Source organism: Simochromis diagramma, unplaced genomic scaffold (genome assembly GCF_900408965.1).
Source record: "Simochromis diagramma unplaced genomic scaffold, fSimDia1.1 OVJJ01000341.1, whole genome shotgun sequence".
Lineage (NCBI taxonomy): Eukaryota > Metazoa > Chordata > Actinopteri > Cichliformes > Cichlidae > Simochromis > Simochromis diagramma.
In genome coordinates, this window is record NW_024386788.1 from 367,958 (window position 1) to 387,249 (window position 19,292).

General features: G+C 40.3%; 1 protein-coding gene across 4 annotated transcripts; it reads left to right on the forward strand.

Moving 5' to 3' along the window:
- Positions 1-3,037: 3,037 nt before the first annotated feature.
- LOC120728273 (V-set and immunoglobulin domain-containing protein 1-like) lies at positions 3,038-9,919 on the forward strand. Of its 4 annotated transcripts, XR_005694666.1 has the most exons (4): positions 3,948-4,669; positions 4,785-5,146; positions 5,344-5,403; positions 7,655-8,378. XR_005694666.1 is itself a non-coding variant. In XM_040023072.1 (3 exons), the coding sequence occupies exons 1-3, from the start codon at positions 6,965-6,967 to the stop codon at positions 9,424-9,426; spliced, it is 597 nt and encodes a 198-aa protein (XP_039879006.1). In that variant the 5' UTR covers positions 6,244-6,964; the 3' UTR covers positions 9,427-9,919. The 4 variants fall into 4 exon arrangements, 1 of the variants encoding a protein (XP_039879006.1); XR_005694668.1 differs by lacking the exons at positions 3,948-4,669; positions 4,785-5,146 and adding an exon at positions 3,038-3,941; XR_005694667.1 differs by lacking the exon at positions 4,785-5,146.
- Positions 9,920-19,292: the final 9,373 nt, after the last annotated feature.

Genomic DNA, 19,292 nt, shown 5'->3' on the forward strand with positions numbered 1-19,292 from the left:
GGGAGCATAGGTCCGCAACAACACCACGCCAACGGAATCTGTTCTGGGCTAGCCCCCCAAAAAGGTGCTTTGTTGTGTATCTGACAGGCAAACACCAAACCAGTCCCACATCACTGAAGTTGCACCATTTTTACAAACCAATTCTGGTTCAACCCTTTCATTTAACGATCCGCTTTCCCCCTTCTCATTTTCCGTTGCCACCATGCTTTTTCGGCCATTGGGAATATGAAAACAATAGTGATGTGTCGGTCGCGAACGAAATTGCTCTTAGAGCCGGATCTTTGACGTGAACGACGGGAGCCGGCTCTTTATCGCGAGCCGTGGGTTTTTTTTCCCTTTTTTTTTTTCTTTCTCTCACCCTCTCTCTCGCACTTTTTTTGCGCTTCACTCCGCACGCGAGCCTTGTGTTTTGCACTGGGAAGAGGGGGGAGAGGAGGTAGTTACACTGGCAGCAGCACAGGAACAGAGCGGGAGGGAGAGAGAGAGAGCCAGAGACAACAACGTCACGTTAGAAAGGTATAGTAATCATCCACGACTATTTTCAGTTGCAGATGATAAAGGATTCAGAAAGTTTATTCATGCAGACCCATATGACAGAGAATATGTATGTTCTTTTTGTTTTCATGTTTTAATTTATATTTGTAATTTATATTGTGTTGTGGTTTGCACTGTTTTGTGTTGTTTCACTTTAAATTTGTTTAAAAGAAAAAAGCTGAAAATTTAAATAGTTGAAAGTTGAAATGTGAATAGTTGGTTTTTGTATTATATGATTTATTTATTACATTTTATGTGGAGTGAATAAATAAAAGTATATTTACAGTGGCCCCTACAGACAAAGCATGTACAAAACACAACAGAAGTGCTCCAGGATGCTCGGGCGCAGTGTTGAGCTTTTGTTACTTAGTTGCTACACAAGCCAGCAAGTACCAACGACCGGATTTGGTGTGTTGTAGTGTTAAGAGATATATTCTAAAACACTTCTTCAGTAGAGAATCAGAGAAGAGAAACACACAGATTTTCTTGCTAGCAAGGGCAGCCTCCTGAGCTCACACACCGAGAGTGAGGCTCAGAGACTAAGCCCTGAGTACTGCCCTGGTCTCTATTTATATGCTTCAGTAAGCGTTTGTTCCATACATTAAAATGTGGAGGTGTGTGTGTGTGTGTGTGTGTGTGTGTGTGTGTGTGTGTGTGTGTGTGTGTGTGTGTGTGTGTGTGTGTGTGTGTGTCAGAGTGTGTGTGTGTCAGAGTGTGTGTGTGTGTGTGTGTGTGTCAGAGTGTGTGTGTGTCAGAGTGTGTGTGTGTGTGTGTGTGTGTGTGTGTGTGTGTGTGTGTGTGTGTGTGTCAGAGTGTGTGTGTGTCAGAGTGTGTGTGTGTGTGTGTGTGTCAGAGTGTGTGTGTGTCAGAGTGTGTGTGTGTCAGAGTGTGCCCCCATAAACGACTTCCCTAAACCTGCTGGACTTCATCTAAACAAAAAGCACTTAGACTAAAACTGACATAGCTACGTTAATCCTACCGTAAAACAATAAGACAAGGTACGACCTCTTCCCATACTCCCAGGATGTGGGGGTGAACGCCAGAACACCCTGGAATGTTACAGACCTCCTAGGATGAGACATTCTTTCAATATGCCACCAACTATATACTTCTACACACAAATGATTACATGCAGTATTCTACCATATGCAAACTTATATCACTAAAAGATTATACTGACTACTAAGTACAATTTTCCATTGACAGGTAATAACAGGTAAATGAACATTTTTTTTTTAATTATTTGAATATATATGAGTGCCTGTGTATAAATACACAAACAATACACATATGCTTTCATGCTTTCAATTGTGTAATTTAAGTGATCTAGTAGCTCTGTTTTGGAAGTTCAGTTCATGCTAGAAATGAGTTTTGGAGTTTGTACATGTTTTGTCTCTAGGGGCCACAGCATATATTTATATATAAACATATATAAATAAAACCACTTTTTTTTCATTAGTAATTCCTTTTGTGCATAATTTAATATTGTTGTTAATAATAAATTAATTAAAGCAACAAAACAACCTGAAGAGCCGGTTCGGAGTCAAAAGAGCCGGAAATTTCATCACTAGAAAACAAAGGAACTGCGCATGCGTGTTTTACTCATATTCTATCGTGATATTTTATTTTGTTATCGTTGCCTAACATTGTACTGGTATTACCGTGAACGGTATAATATGGGCCAGCCCTATCAGAGAGTGATCCGTACAGCAGAACGCTGCTGCAGGATTGCCCCCCCCCCCCTTTAGGACACCTACAACAGGAGATGCCGGACTAGAGCAGCGCACACACTGGAGGACCCGTCCCATCCTGGCAACAAACTTCTACAATCCGGTAGCATGCGGAGCCTGCTGAGAGGCTGCAGCTCCCACTGGTGGATGACAGAGGAAATGCATCTTTGAGTTCATTGCACAGGCTCTAACATCCACCTGCAGTGCTGCTGTGGCCTCAGAATCTCCTGTTCCACAACCTGACCACAAATGACTTACAATTCCCAGAATCCAACAGTTCTTCTTGTGACTGATTCCAAAGTGTTCACTGACTGTTCGATGACCATAAGCACATCATCTTTTTGTGCTCACTTACTGTCAGCACACAGAAACAAAGGGAAGATTTAATGGTTCCCCTTGGTGCTCCTCCTCTCTTCTCTTTGATGAGTTTCATCACATTTGTCCTACTGACATATTTCTATCTTTGCTGTCGCCTCACAGGATAAAACATGATCAGGAGAAGAAGCAAAACTTCAAATTCTGAAATACATGAAATCTGTTTTTGTCTTTAACAAACTATCAGAGTAGTTAATGATGAATTTTGTTCATCAGTAAATTGTTTAGTTTAATTAGAGGAAAACATGATATTTATAATCTTCTCGCATGTTTAGTTTGTAGATGAGGAAATGAACTTAGTCAAACTTCCTCCTCTGTGTTATCATGTTAGTGTAGTGGGATTTCTCAGTTCCCCAGGATATTAATCAGTACTGGGAATAATGGTGTTGTTCCTCCTCTGCATTACCATGGTAACTGAAGAATAAACTGAGTACAGCATCACTGATTGCAGACTCTTCTTCTCTGATTGCTTCCGTTGTTCTCCATAGATAAAGGTTAGCTAAGTCACTGTCAGCATTTAGAGGTGCATGTAGATCAGAACAGACGCAGCTTTGCATGTTGTTTTCAGAGAGAACAGGCTGGTAACAGTCCACACTGCTTCAGTCTTTTTCTGACTGTGTCATGAACTTGAACATTTCACCTGCTCACTGAGGTCTGTGGAGTCTCAGATGTAGATCTTGTTCTTTTTTTTTTTTGGAGTTTCTCAGACTCGTGATGTTTTCCTGTATTCTGACCGTACACATGTTGTACAGGAGGTCATGACCTTTGATTCACTGGAACAAGTTGATCTATAGTCAGAGACAGACAGACAGTGCAGGGCGTTGTCTCTGCACATCTACCAGTTTTATGAAAACAACTTAACTTCCTGTTGCTTTGCATATGCAGGATTTGTTTGTCAAATATGAGAGTTTACAGCAGGAGGAAACAGGGATGTGGCTGCTAATGTGATGGGCACTGATGTTACACAGATATAAGACGGGACTGTATAAGCATAATGTCAAAGGGAGATAAGAGGCAGTTTGGTCTGTGGTTACTTGGAAGAGAGTTCAGCTTACCCACAGATTTGAACTTGTTACTCCTTCAAAAACATTTTTGAACTATTTAATTTTTCAAAAGCTTTTTGCTTGTGTGGAATAAAACTTCAGTAATTTACTTTTGATCTACTGAAACGTAGATGGGATGTACAGATCACTTTTTTATCTTTAAGTGGATTTTTGTTCCATCCTGATGATCAGAAGAGTGTTTGAAGGTTTCAGAGATGCTTCAGAACAACATTGAGTGTTTGAGCTTCCGGCCTTTTAGGTGATTGCAGTCACTTGATTTTCAGGAAGTGCTGCACCTGATGCATGCTCGCTCTCTCTGCAGAGTATTTGCTGCTGCCTGTCTCTGCATGTTTTCTCTGTGTGTGTTTCTGCTGCTTCTTTGTCCTCACTGTAAACAGATGTACTGAGAGACTCCTGCACTGATGTTTCATAGGAAAGTCCAAACAGCCTCACTGGTTCTCCATGAAGAACAAAGATTTGCTCTCTGTGGCTCCAACACAACTTAAAGACAATCAAAGTGGACAAAGTTCTTCAGAACAGCTGTGCAGGAGGTCGTGACCTTTGACTTTATTCATTAGAACAAGTTTATTTGAATTTACTGAAAGAGTGGAAGGTTGTCTCTACACCTTGACCTATTTTCGTGTTCATTTCCTGTTACTGTAATACCCTTTGTCACATTGCATATGTGGTCAAATGTAGGTGTTTTGGTTTTGCTAAGCAGAAACATCTGAGACGTGTCTGTAAAACAGGATGTCAAAGTGAAACAAGAGTCAGTTGGTTCAGCTTTGTGGTAGAGTAGAGCTCACCTACAAAGTATTTTGTTCACAATTGATTGTGTTGAACAAACCTTAATCAGGTTCCTTTTAACCTACAGAAAGAGCAGATGGATTATACCAACCTCACGCTTTTTATCTTTATATGGATTTTTGTTGCATCCTGATGATTAGAAGAGTGTTTGAGGGTTTAACAGATTTCTTAAGAACAACAGTAAGTGTTTGCTGTCTTTTTCTAAAAATCATATGAAGTCTTTTAGGTAAAAAGATTCGGTTCATTTATAGTGGATGTTAACCGTGTAACGTTTGAAACATTACATCATTTCTAGAAAACTCCCATTTTATTGGTCCAAGATATCAAACGTCACTTCAACGTCACTTCAACGTCACTTCCGTACGTTACTTCCGTACGTTACACCGTTGAAGTGTGGAGTTTGACCGAGCGGCTGAACGACAGATCTGTTCTAACAGTCAGTGACTTTCAGCTTTATTTTAAACCTTAAATTTAAACTTGTGTCGTCAGATTTAAACTCAGGTTCAGTTATTCGGTGAAAATACCGACAGACTCAGACATTTAGGACAAACTAAGAGTCAGATCAGCAGCAGCAGAGACACGGAAATGTCTCCTGTAACTGCGTCACTCTGCTCCACGTTGCTGATGTTCGATGAGGCTTCATGTTTGTCTCTGCGGGTGAGATTTAACTGTTATAAAACAAACTGAGTGTCACTCTGGTTAAATTTGTTATGTTTGTCAAAGAATTGTTTTTATATTGATTTAGTTTGTCTGTGTGTGTGAAGGAGACGCGAGGCTGGGTGGGTCTGTGTGGACGTCCGTGTCTGTGTGACAGAGACAAAGAAATCTAATGTGTGTGTTTTATTTTCTTTCAGATTTTCCACCCTGGTGACCACAGAGGCCTTTGAGGGTTCCAGACGTCCTTCAGAACAACAGTAAGTGTTTTCTTTCTTTTTCTAAAACTCACTTTTAGTCATTTAAGTAAAAAAAAAAAACGTTTGAATGTTTCAGTTTACAATTCACCTTATTAATGGAAAATGTGAAGAGAAAATTTAACAGAAAACCTCAAATTATAAAACTGATGAGACTTCATTCTTTAAATTGGACAGCACAGGGTGGTTTACACAGTTTACTAGTTTTATAAACCGATGCAAGCTGCTGCTGGTTCTCAGGTTATGCTGGGCTACACTGTGTGATCTTTGGCCCATTTTGAGCCGATTTTTCAGTCGTGCGACCGTTTTGTTGATCGGCCCGATTTTGGCCTTCATCGTGCGTCGTGCATCGTGTAGTATACGTGGGGTAACGAGAAGCGATTAACACACGATTAACACCTGTTTATTAATTAATTAATTAATTCATATTAACACCTCACGACCAGCTTCCGATCATCAATCGCTTGGTCGTGAGGATGTCACCGCAGCTTCTCACACTGCGCACGCGCAAACATATAAATGTCGGCGAAAAAGACGGCGCAGCACGGCAGTGCAGCGTGTGATCTGGACACAAGCGATGGAGGCACTTGTAGAACTTTGGAAAGCTCATCCGAGCCTTTTCCATGTGGTATCACAAAATTATCACGACCACAACAACCGTGAAAATAGTTGGATCTACACTGCTGCTCAATCACAGCTGCCTGATCATGTTTTTCATTAGCAAAGTTGATGAAAGACAGAGAGAGCGAGCGACAGATTTTCTGTTATAACCTTCATTTTATGGACGCACAGTGTGAGCACTCGGGTCGCATCAGAGCATCGGGTCGTATAGTGTGAGACCCTGCATCGTGACCTACGAACTTCTAACCCCTGCGAGTCAATCGTGCAGTTTGAGCAGAAGATGAATCGCACGACTGAAAAAATCGCACAGTGTCTGCCCAGCTTAAATCGTAGCAGGAAGAGGTGCAGCAGGATGTGAGGATGAAACTTGCTGTCGGAAACTAACTCGGTGCAGAGACAAAACAAAGACTGTTCTGCTTCAAAGACTGTAACACAAACTGTTCACACACGACGACTGACACATGAGATAGGTTAGAATTTTTTCTGCGAGGATGGTTCAACAACTGAACACACGACACTTCCTTTTGCCTTAAACCCATTTTGTTGTTTCCGTTCGGTTCGATCTGCAGTGAGGTGTACCAAACGTCACCATGACGTAGCTTCCTTAGAAAACGAAAGCTACGTCTGATCCAGCAAATAGTGGCTTTCGATTTTCTTTAAAACTTAAATTTAATAATGCCAGCAGACTCCGACATTTACAACAAACTTGGTGTCAGATCAGCAGAAACAGAGAACATGGAAACTTCTGTAAGAGCCATGGAATCGGAAGTGTTCAGACCGACCGAGTGGCTGAACAACAAAACGTTCAGCTTTATTTAAACCTTAAAATTAATCTGATATAGTCAGGTTTAAACTCAGGTTCAGTTATTCAGTGAAAATACCAACAGACTCAGACATTTAGAACAAACTAAGAGTCAGATCAGCAGCAACACAGAACACGGACATGGCTGCTGTAATTACGTCACTCTGCTCCACTTTGATGTTTGTCGTGTTTGTCTCTGCAGGTGAGATTTAACCCGTATTAAAGTAAACAGGGTCTCTTTGAGATAAAACAGGAAACATCAGCTGCATAGTAAATATGTTTCCCGAAGACTAATTTTCATATTGATTCAGTGCTTTCGTGTGTGTGAAGCAGACGTGATGCTGGATTGGTCTGTGTACAGTTTCCAGCACAGACACAAAGACGTGTAATGATGTGTGTGTCAGTGTGATGTGTTGTAGTTTCAGGAGTCAGTATGCAGCTACAAAGCTTTTTGTTCAGTGTATACAAACAGCTGTAGCTCCATAAAGGCAGCATGCAGAGACTCACAGTGTCTTATAATGAGAGGCTGCTTTCTCTCACACATTATGGTCACTTATTATCAGCACATGTTGTTGTTCTGTGGAAGCTGCAGGAACTGTGGAGTCTTTCCAAAATGATCTTCTGCTGATATGAAAGCATTTCTGAGAAATGCAGAGGACCAATCACTTCATTACAGCAGTTATTATTCTTACTTTAGATCCTACTTTTAAAGTAGTGACAGTGAAAAATTTGATTTGACAAAAGTGACCTTCACTGCAATTGGCTGCTGTAGAGGTGAACGGTTGTATGTTGACCTTTAACCTCTCTGCTCTGTGTTGTTTCCTCTTTCAGACCAGACAATCATCACAGCTGCGTCTGGACAGGACGTCACTCTGACATGTCGAGTTACAAATGACAACAAAATGATCATAGTTGTAGAGTGGAGCAGAGCTGACCTGGAGCCACAACATGTGCTTTTGCAACGGAATGGGCAGTTTGATCCAGATGACCAGCATCCATCTTTTAAGAACCGGGTGGATCTGCAGGACAGACAGATGAAGGATGGAGACGTGTCTCTGATTCTGAAGGATGTGACGATTAATGATAATGGAACATACGAGTGTCGAGTTCAGAGACAGAGAGAAAGTTTAAGTCTCATCAGCACTCTTTACCTGACTGTTGTTCCTCCAGGTGAGTGATCAGAGGTGAAGCTGTGTCCTTGCTTGTTGTTTACTGATTATAAGTTGGAGGATATTGAGTGCTGAGCTAACGCTAAATCAGGGGATATAGAAAATGGTACTTATTGCTACCGCTAGCTAGATAGTTAGATAGAAGGGCCTGCATGTCTTAAATGTGTAAGCCTGGTGAACAGTGACTGTCTATAATTCTACTGTTGTGGCACCGATCCTGTAGCACATAAGAACAGAGCACACCACTACTTTCCTTACCATGAGGGGATACAGGTGGGATGCTGACTGTCCAATTCGAAGTAAAGGCCAGGTTCAGGCTGAGGCCGATGTCTGTTAGTTACTGACAACTGAGAGTGATCAGTGTGTTGCAGGTAAATGTAACAAAAGGCATAGAAAAAAAGAAAAAACAGCAAAAGAAAATACACAAAAGGTGTACAGTAGTTGGGAGCACTGTACCTCTGTGAAGTTGGGGTGTCAATCTTGTCCCACCAGTTGGCTTTCAAAGCAAGTAGGTCTATGGAGGATGCCATCACCCTTCACAGACCACTGAGCCATATGAAGAACAGGAAGAGCTATGTTAGAATACTCTTTGTGGACTACATCTCAACGTTCAACGTCATAATACCAGACTTCCACCAAACGGGACCACCTTCAGATCCCCCCTGCCACCTGCTCCTGCTTAAAGACTTCCTAAGCAACCAACCTCGATCAGTCGACTAGGCTCCCACCTCTGTCCCACACTGTCACTCAGCCCCAGATCCCCATAGGGCTGTGTTCTAAGCTCTTAACTGTACGCTGTGTACACCTATGACTGTACAACAACCCACCTGGACCCACAGGAAGAACAGCAAGTTTGTGCAGAGGGTTATTATCACTGCCCAAAAAATCATTGGCTGCCCTCTGCCACCTCTGGAGACTATCGCCAGATCCTCGTGTCTGAGTAACCCCCATAACTCAGGTCACTCACACATGGACTATTCAGACAAAGTCTTTTCTTTGCAATACTTTGAAGGACTTTGCAACTATTTTGTTCTTTAATATGTGCCTTTCTCTTATTGTTGTATATATTCTTACTGTCTGCTATTTATATTTTATTCCAGCACAATTGGTGTGTAGCACCCACAATTTCGTTGTAAATGTACAACAATAGTAAAGGGCTATTCTATTCTATTCTATTCTATTCCTGTTTTTATGCTTGTTTTTTTCTGAACACCTCCCACCTGTTTCTTACCTGCAGGTCAACCAGGAGGACACAAAGAAGATAGAAGGAACAAAGATGGAGGGAAGGAGGATGGCTCTGTTGGACTGATAGTCGGTCTGTCAGTTTCTGCTGTGCTGCTTGTTGTTATTGTTGGATTTTTGATCTACAGAAGACTTAAAAAGAAGCAGAGGCAAGATTTATACCAGCCTCCTGTTGAACTGCAGCCTGTTTGAAATGAACTCTGAGTCTCCTGCTGCTGTTCAGACTCTCAGTGTTGTCAGTGAACATTCAGGTACAGACAGATGATCTGATCATCCAGCAGACAGACATCAAATTTGTAATGGAAACAAACACACAGAAATTAATCAACCATAACATTAAACTATGGAAATTTCTTTTTGCTCAGGGATACAAGTAAATCTACCTAACTATATGTTTATTTAGCATCTTAATCAACCAAAAAATAATATGATTTAGTTAGTGTTTGTTTGTTAAACTTTTGTTGTAAAATTGCAAATTTGAAATTTCATGGATGACAATAATTATACTTTAGCATTAAAAAAACATTTATTAATCCACAGGTGTTGTTGTTGAGGTTACTTTTTCGTTATGCCATGTTTACCAGTAATGTTGTTTGCAGTTTAAATCAAGTTGTGTGTCTGTAAAGATATGTTCATTTATTTTGAAATCATTTGTACTTTTAAAATAATGTTTTATGTAACTTCATTATTTTTGTTTGGGAAATGTTTTGATTTATTCAATTTCTATTGTTTGTTTGTGTAGATCAGAATCAGAATACTTTATTAATCCCTGAGGAAATTATGAGTGAGATTATTGAGTGAATGGATTCATTACTAACTGCTAGAAATAATATTAAAGTTGTCAAAGTCAAAGTCAAAGTCAACTTTATTTGTCAATTCTGCCACATGTACAGGACATACAGACAATAGAAATTTCGTTACTCTCAAACCCTAGATGAAATAGCAAATGAACATTTAAATATAAGAGAGTGATTAAAAAATGCAAATAAAATAATTAAAAAGTAAAAATTTAAATAAATAAATACAATACAAATGAACAAGAAAGCTATACAATATACAATATACAATATTCAGGTAAGGGTAAATGACATTGAGTGTAAACCAGGCAGAGTAGTGCAAATAGGCAAATAGTGCAAATGGAGATTTAGTAATGTACGGTAAGAGATAGTATAACAACAAAGTCTTATGAGGTAATGGCAGTCCAATGCTCCACAAAGTGACTGGTAACTGGTGCAGGCCAGTGAGTGAGTCAGAGTGTGTGTGTGTGTGTGTGTGTGACAGAGTTCAGTGAGACCATGGAGGAGAGAGGGGAGAGGGGGCAGAATCGGGAGGGAGTTAAGCTTCCTGACAGCCTGATGGATGAAGCTGTCCTTCAGTCTGCTGGTCCTGGCCTGGAGACTCCGCAGTCTCCTCCCTGACGGCAGCAGCTTGAAGAAGCTTTGCATTGGGTGCGTGGGATCAGCCGCTATGCAAAGGGCTCTTTTAGTGAGACGGGTGCTGTAAATGTCCTGGAGGGAGGGGAGAGAGACACCAATGATCCTCTCTGCAGCTCTCACTATGCGTTGGAGGGTTCTATGACAGGACGCATTGCAGGCTCCAAACCACACAGTGATGCAGCTCGACAGGATGCTCTCGATGGTGCCTCTGTAGAAAGTGTACATGATGGGGGCTGGTGCTCCTGCTCTTCTTAGTTTGCGGAGAAAGAAGAGACGCATGCAACACTCTCTGAAATTAGAGCTATACAGCGCCTTTTACAGTATGATGAAGGAATATATCTCTGTCCCTGTCTTTCCCTCCCTCTAGTCTGTCTTTCTCAGGCCTTGGTGTTCATCTGCAATCAGAAGCACAGTTAGAGTCAGATTTTCTCTGTTAATCCACACTTTTACAGAACTGACTGACGGGATCCCTTTGTCACTTGTAACTCAATGACTAAGTATTACAGTGTACACTGTCATTAAAATAAAGGGAAAAATGTAGCTGCAGAGTCAGACGTTTCCTCCCTCGGATCCTTGAAGCTTTATTTAAATCTTCCTTCCATTGTGGAAGCAGATTTCTTATCTGTTGTATTAATCACATATTTAATCATTTCACATTATTAATAGTAATTTCACTTTCTTACTTAGTTGTATGCATGTTTACTACAGAGGGGCTTTATGCTCTACACACACAGTGAGACCATTGTAATAGGAGACGCTAAAAACATAACAACGTGAGAGGGGCCAACGTGTAAGAGTTTGTGGAATGTTCTTTGTCTGTGTGTCTGTATATAAGATGTAAGGGTGGTTTTCCACAATTCAGAGATGGTCCTGGTGTTTCACTGGGATGCTCTCTCCACACAAGCTTTATTCAAATCTTCCTTCCATCCATCCTCTCCTAGATATCCTTGTCATGGTGGGGGCTGGATCCTATCCCAGCTACCATTGGGCGAGGGGAAGGGTACACCCTAGACAGGTTGCCAGCCTGATGCAGGGCTAACACATAAAGACAGACAACCAGTCACACTCACATTTACAACTATGAACAATTTAAATTCACCAATTAGCCTAACTCCACTAACTTTTTAACTCTTCCTTGCATGAGAAAGGATCTTCAGTCTGTTACTTTAACTTGAACATTTCAAGAGCAGTTTACACTCTGGTGATTTTTTTTCATCCATGACTTTGTCCATTACTTAACAATACTTAAGATTTGCATACATTGGCACTGAATGTTTGTAGTTGTTATTCATTTGTTTTATGTGGCTGTAAAACGTTTTCAGATCTGTTCAGCCAGCTGATCCAGATGCTTTGTGATCTAGAATCAGCCCAAAGAAACCACCGAGCAGGCAAGAAGAACAGAGGTAACCAAGAAAAACATTCAAATAATTTTGAGACTGTCCCCATGGGACGAGAATTAGTATTGAGTGTGGAGTGCTAATTTATCAGGTAATGATAATTATCTTTGTTTATCATTCTCCATCCATAGACTGTACTTAGACTCTGTACACAACAGATAAACTTCATTTCTTAGTTTGTATGTCAGTTCTCTCTCTTTTTTTTCAGTACACAAACTGCTCCTTGCTAAAAGGGGAAGAATATCCATTCAATCACTTTGACCTGTATTCCAAACACTAATAGTATTTCTTAAAACTATGTTAAGAAAAAGTGAAACATTCTTTATCAATATATTTGCTGAGTTTGCAGTCGTTGTTGTTGTTTTGTTTTTTTTTTGCTTTAAAAAAACCAACACTCCTAAAACTTTGCACACGTTTGGATCAGCAAAATACAGACTGTAAGCAGACAGTACTTTTTACTGCTGACTGTGTTTATGAAATATGTTCAGTCTACTATGGAATCAAAGGAGCTTGCAAAGAAAGGCGTCTGGACTTCTTTAAGTTGCTTGAAGACGTTTCACCTCTCATCCGAGAAGCTTCTTCAGTTCTAAGGTCAAATGGTGGAGAGTCCCAGATATCTGGGAGGTGAAACGTCTTCAAGCAACTTAAAGAAGTCCAGAGGTTTCACCTCTCATCCGAGAAGCTTCTTCAGTTCTGAACAGAGAACTGAAGAAGCTTCTCGGATGAGAGGTGAAACGTCTTCAACCACTTAAAGAAGTCCAGACGCTTTTCTTTGCAAGCTCCTTTGACTACAATGACCTGGATGACTGAGAACCTCCACAGATCTACTATGGAATAAGCAATTTATAGTAGAAGTATTACAATCTGGTCAGAAAGTGGACTGAACTCCATAGTCAAGGAGTCCATTGTTCATATATTTGAAATTAAGTAAACAGCCATTTTTTTAAGAAACAGCACATGTTCAGCATGCCAAAAGAAACTGCGGAAGTGTCACTGATTATCTGCTTGTATCGATGTCAGTATTTTAGGTAAAACATCTCCCTCTAGTGGGAGGATGGTGTTAATGTAAAATGTGAATATTTATTATTTAGGGTTTTTTTGTTTGTTTTGTTTGTTTTTATCTATAACGTTTTTACACGCTTTACTCTTCAATGTTTGTCTTGTGGCTGTAAAAGTTTCCTGACCTGCTGTTTGAGTGTGTGCAGATTTGATCTCACCTTAAATGTAGCCGTGTGAACATTTATATATTTAATTGAAGCCTTGCCAGTTCATGAGATATGAGCATGAGTGTGTTATTGAGCACAACACTGTATACAGTTTTTGGTTATTAACATCTTAGTGTCTACTATATGGAACAAGCATGTTAAACAAGCCAATAATCACATTAAATTATTGGAATATTATTGAGTATACTTACAAGTTGATTGTTTGTTTGTTTTTTAGCTTTTGTGCTTTAACACTGATACAGTACCCAGGCTAGCTAACTTCTGTGCTACTTAAACATGCTTTTCTTTTCTTATCCACGTAATAAACATAATCTCTAAAAGACAAACAAACCTTTATCTATGATTTTCTACACACCACAGATTTGAGGCGTTAACCAAGCATAGTTACAACATCACCACTGAGCAGATCTTTGATATGAGACAGCTTCCAGTGTGTGGAAAGGAATCAGGAATAAACTTAGGCTCAAAGTGAAGAGCACAAAGTTTGATCATGTTAAATAACTCATAAAAGTGACAAGTACATTTATAATTAGTTCTTCCAACATCGCTGTTTAAATATCTGAGGCCTTTTCACTTGAAATCTAGAGGAAAAGGAAGGAAAGGAAAGGAAGATCATGAAGAAACCACGATGAAACAAACCAAAAAAAACAACTAAATTTAAAATCGGAGAGCAACCTGTACTACCAAATGTCAAAGTGGCATATTAAAAAAGAAAGTACTTTTACTGCCGTCCATGTTCACTGTACTATGTATTATTGATTGAACAAATGTTCAATATTGATATTAACCCTTGAAGCATCATCATCACTGATCTGCTTGTATCCATGTTAGTGTTTAAAGTCCAACATCTCCCTCTAGTGGCCACATATAAACCATGCGTGAGGATGGTGTTAATGTAAAATGTGAATCATAGTGTTCCAGTCAGTCATCAGTGTGTCTCTGCACAGCTGTAATTAAAATGTGTTCAGAGGGCCTCAGTGTCTGAATGGTTCCAGTTCAGCTCCATAACAGCAGCGTCCCTGGTTTCAGCTCATATCTGCCTCTCTCACTGAGGGGGACGTAACTACATGGACATGGATTTGTTCATCAACCAAACTACAGATCACTGAGAGCAGAGGACATCTGATTTATTTAATGAAGTTGAATATGATGCTTTTGGGCATCATAGACATGAATTGTAATCTCACTGGTCAAATTTAGATTATGTCACAACAGTGCACAACTTAAACTTTTTTTACATGTCCAAGTCCTTGTACATAAGTTTAAAAGAACAGAATTGTGATTCATTCTTTTTTGTTTCTGAAATAAAATTGGAGTGTTACAGTGTACCTTTAGATGTATGTTTACATTATTTTATAACTTCTATTGTTAAAAAAGGAAAAAAAGTCAGTTACTGATCACCTCTGTGTTTGAACCAATAGAAAAGCTGGTGCTCAGAGGAAGAGGGCGGGCTTTACTTGGTGTCAGTGACAGAAATGAAAAAAAGCTCAAATGAGTGAGAAGGACGATGAAGGAAACATCTGTGCTGTGTCTGCTCTGTAAGTAGAATCTCTGTGTTTGTTTGAATTCTTGTACTTTGACTGTCTGCTCTCCTGATAACTGATGATGGAGGAGAAGACATGAAAAACAAATCAGGCTGAATTCAAGTTCAAAACACCACGAGGACCAACTGCAGGTCTGAACTGACTCTTTAGCTTTGATAACACAGCAGGCAGTGAATAAATGGCTAAAAACTTAATTAAAAACGTACTTTTACTGTTCTACCAGCTGTTTTTTTTTTAACTAAAAAATGAGCAGATACAGTGGGGCAAAAAAGTATTTAGTCAGCCACCGATTGTGCAAGTTCCCCCACTTAAAATGATGACAGAGGTCAGTAATTTGCACCAGAGGTACACTTCAACTGTGAGAGACAGAATGTGAAAAAAAAATCCATGAATCCACATGGTAGGATTTGTAAAGAATTTATTCGTAAATCAGGGTGGAAAATAAGTATTTGGTCACCTCAAACAAGGAAAATCTCTGGCTCTCACAGACCTGTAACGTCTTCTGTAAGACGCTTTTCTGTCCCCCACTCGTTACCTGTATGAATGGCACCTGTTTGAACTCATCATCTGTATAAAAGACACCTGTCCACAGCCTCAAACAGTCAGACTCCAAACTCCGCCATGGCCAAGACCAAAGAGCTTTGGAAGGACACCAGGAAAAGTATTGTAGACCTGCACCAGACTGGGAAGAGTGAATCTACAATAGGCAAGCAGCTTGGTGTGAAAAAAATCAACTGTGGGAGCAATCATCAGAAAATGGAAGACATACAAGACCACTGATAATCTCCCTCAATCTGGGGCTCCACGCAAGAGCTCATCCCGTGGGGTCAAAATGATCATGAGAACGGTGAGCAAAGATCCCAGAACCACACGGGGGGACCTGGTGAATGACCTGCAGAGAGCTGGGACCAAAGTAACAAAGGTCACCATCAGTAACACACTACAACGGCAGGGAATCAAATCCCGCAGTGCCAGACGTGTTCCGCTGCTGAAGCCAGTGCATGTCCAGGCCCGTCTGAAGTTTGCCAGAGAGCACATGGATGATACAGCAGAGGATTGGGAGAATGTCATGTGGTCAGATGAAACCAAAGTAGAACTTTTTGGTATAAACTCAACTCGTCGTGTTTGGAGGAAGAAGAATACTGAGTTGCATCCCAAGAACACCATACCTACTGTGAAGCATGGGGGTGGAAACATCATGCTATGGGGCTGTTTTTCTGCCAAGGGGACAGGACGACTGATCCGTGTTAAGGACAGAATGAATGGGGCCATGTATCGTGAGATTTTGAGCCAAAACCTCCTTCCATCAGTGAGAACTTTGAAGATGAAACGAGGCTGGGTCTTCCAACATGACATTATCCAAAACACACCGCCCGGGCAACAAAGGAGTGGCTCCGTAAGAAGCATTTGAAAGTCCTGGAGTGGCCTAGCCAGTCTCCAGACCTCAACCCCATAGAAAATCTGTGGCGGGAGTTGAAAGTCCGTGTTGCTCGGCGACAGCCCCAAAACATCACTGCTCTCGAGAAGATCTGCATGGAGGAATGGGCCAAAATACCAGCTACTGTGTGTGCAAACCTGGTAAAGACCTATAGTAAACGTTTGACCTCTGTTATTGCCAACAAAGGTTATGTTACAAAGTATTGAGTTGTATTTTTGTTATTGACCAAATACTTATTTTCCACCCTGATTTACGAATTAATTCTTTACAAATCCTACCATGTGGATTCATGGATTTTTTAAATTTATTTATTTTTTTCACATTCTGTCTCTCACAGTTGAAGTGTACCTCTGGTGCAAATTACTGACCTCTGTCATCATTTTAAGTGGGGGAACTTGCACAATCGGTGGCTGACTAAATACTTTTTTGCCCCACTGTATATATCAAAGAGACGGGTTTGTGCGTTTGTCAGCTGTTTGTGTCGAGTTGTTCTTTATGTTCCCCTCAAATCAACCTGAGTGTCATTTCTCTTTAGTTCTGATCTCACTGCTGAGCTGCACAACAAACCAAGGTCAGTAACCTTCTTCTGTCACAGTTTAAACCTGAGAAATGCTCACTGATATGACCTGATTGGGTTCATGTTTCAGAACATATCTCAATAAAACTTTGAAAAAGAAACAAACATTTATGAAGCACTGACAGTGTAGACTAAAACTGTGCATATCACTTTGGTGTCACTTGGTCATGCTCTTGGTGCTTGCATGCCTAATGGCACCACTCACTTAGCCAAATGCTAAGTGGGAATGTTGCCGACATGGGCACCCTGGCAGAGCCACCGAATGAAGTTGGAAATGGTAGATATAAGCTGTGTGTTAAACTTCCAGGATTTCGGGAGTTTATGTTCAGATGCATAACCACACATGCATGGACATGCATAAATAAACACCACACCCCTCAGATGCATCTGTATATTCCCATGTGCTGTCGTTGGTAAACCCACTACAGGAGTGCACATTGTATTTAGCATTCTGACCAAATGTGTCAGTGTGGCAGACTGTATGTGTTTGCAAAAAAGGACTGAAACGCAGACCAAAAACAGAACGTGACGTGGATTAACAAAAAACAAGCCGTTTATTAAGGCTAGCAAGAAAGGTACAAACAAAGGGCATGGGTGAAAACTAAACAATAACCTAAACTAAAACATTAAAAAAAACCTTAAACATGGTGAACTGACATGGATACTTGAAAACACGACGTGAAATAACAGAGAACCTGACAAGGAATAACTGAAATCACACGGACTAAATACACACAGGATGCTAATGAGGGAAGTGGGAACACATGGGGAAACAGCTGACACACATGAACATAACATCACAAGGGGAGAGTAAAACTAAAAACATTGAACATAGGAACACAGGACCCCTTCAAAATAAAACAGGAAACATAATGAGATGCAGACATGAGAAAACAAACTTAACAACATTAGACACACAGGCATGAAACACATGAAGGGCAAGGGAGACTTAAAAACGGTTGAAAACACAAGAGGAAACTAATAAGCAAATGAACTTAGATAACCTAAATAACTTAAACATACCATAAACATCAGAATAAACCAAAACTCCAAAACGCTGGGTCAAAAGACCCAGGATCATGACAAAATGCACCAAAGTGTTTTCTACAAATATCTTGGCAGAGGATTCACCAGCAGTTCAGACCAAATTGGTGCCAAAATTGTGGATGTAGAGAGAAGTTGCTCTTGCTAAAAGCAATCATGCATAACCAGTTTAACCTTTCTGCAAATGTGCTACTCAAAGAGAAGGAAAAGATTATGCTATCACCCATCTGGATTATGAACAGCATCCTCCATCAACAAATATGGAGTCTCCTGCTGAAGTATTGAAGAATTCCCATGATGGGTTGGAGAGGGTAGCTGAGATGTACTATTTTTACCTACAACTGTTGTATGATGACCTGGCAACACCTAGATTACAATTCCCCTGCTCTGATTGGCTGTAGTTACATCGTAAGGTTTTAAAAACTGAGCTTTAAAATGAATAGCAGTAATAAAAACTGAGAGAGGCCGACATTGATCACTGACTGCTTTTAGGGGCATTTAAAGATTAAATAGAAGAAGATACAAAGCATTAAAACATGTTGAAAACACAAAAGCCTTATTAAACGCAGGGTAGTTTAGGCCCAGAAGCAGGATTCATCATGTCATCACTTAAAGACTGGATTGCCCAAAAGACTAGTGGGAAACAGAGGTCCTATGACAAGCCCAGCGGGACAGGTTTGCTGAAGACTACACTCATTTAGCGCTATACCTTGGTCACTGCCAGTTGTTTGCTTGCTCTTGCCCCTGAGTATTACTAGGCCAAAAGACTGATCAGTGAAGAATGATGGCACAGTTGCAGCAAGCAGCTGCTCATTCAAACAAGATCATAAAACTCCTCAGCTGGCTCTGTGGCACCAAAGTTCTGAATGCCTTTTTACAAGGTCTGGAGGTGGTTTTGCATGCTACAGTACTTGGACATGATTAAATGACATCAACACTCCATGTCCATTATCAAAATTAACCATCATGCTGAGAAAACATGGTGGAAATTGTAAGTGTATGACAACTCAAGACAGAAGGACACTGCAACTCACTAACATTGTTATGGTGGTAGACTGTCCATCCATAAGCCCTGCAGTATTTTTATGAAGACTGATTATCCATCCCCAAACTGTGCAACAACACAACACACACATATATACTTGTGTACATGTATACGTGACCTTGGGCATTTTTAATTGAATGCATTACAGTGGCATCTACACATGTTTTTAAACCAAAAATTAGCCAGACTATAGGTGGAAAAGAGGAAAAACAAAGTACCTAAATACAATTAAATATTTAGTTACTTACTTTTAGTAAATAAGTACATAAAAAAACTAATTGTCATGGTCTATGGTGGCAGACTGTGGGGTTGGGGAAGTTGGACCCCAATGCAGGACTCTCTGGATAAAGA

Bases quoted from the DNA above. Each gene is read 5' to 3' on its own strand.
- LOC120728273 (XM_040023072.1), top strand. From the start codon at position 6,965: ATGGCTGCTGTAATTACGTCACTCTGCTCCACTTTGATGTTTGTCGTG. The intron at 7,026-7,654 runs GTGAGATTTAAC...TTCCTCTTTCAG, and splicing joins TGTCGTGTTTGTCTCTGCAG to ACCAGACAATCATCACAGCT. The intron at 7,994-9,229 runs GTGAGTGATCAG...TCTTACCTGCAG, and splicing joins CCTGACTGTTGTTCCTCCAG to GTCAACCAGGAGGACACAAA.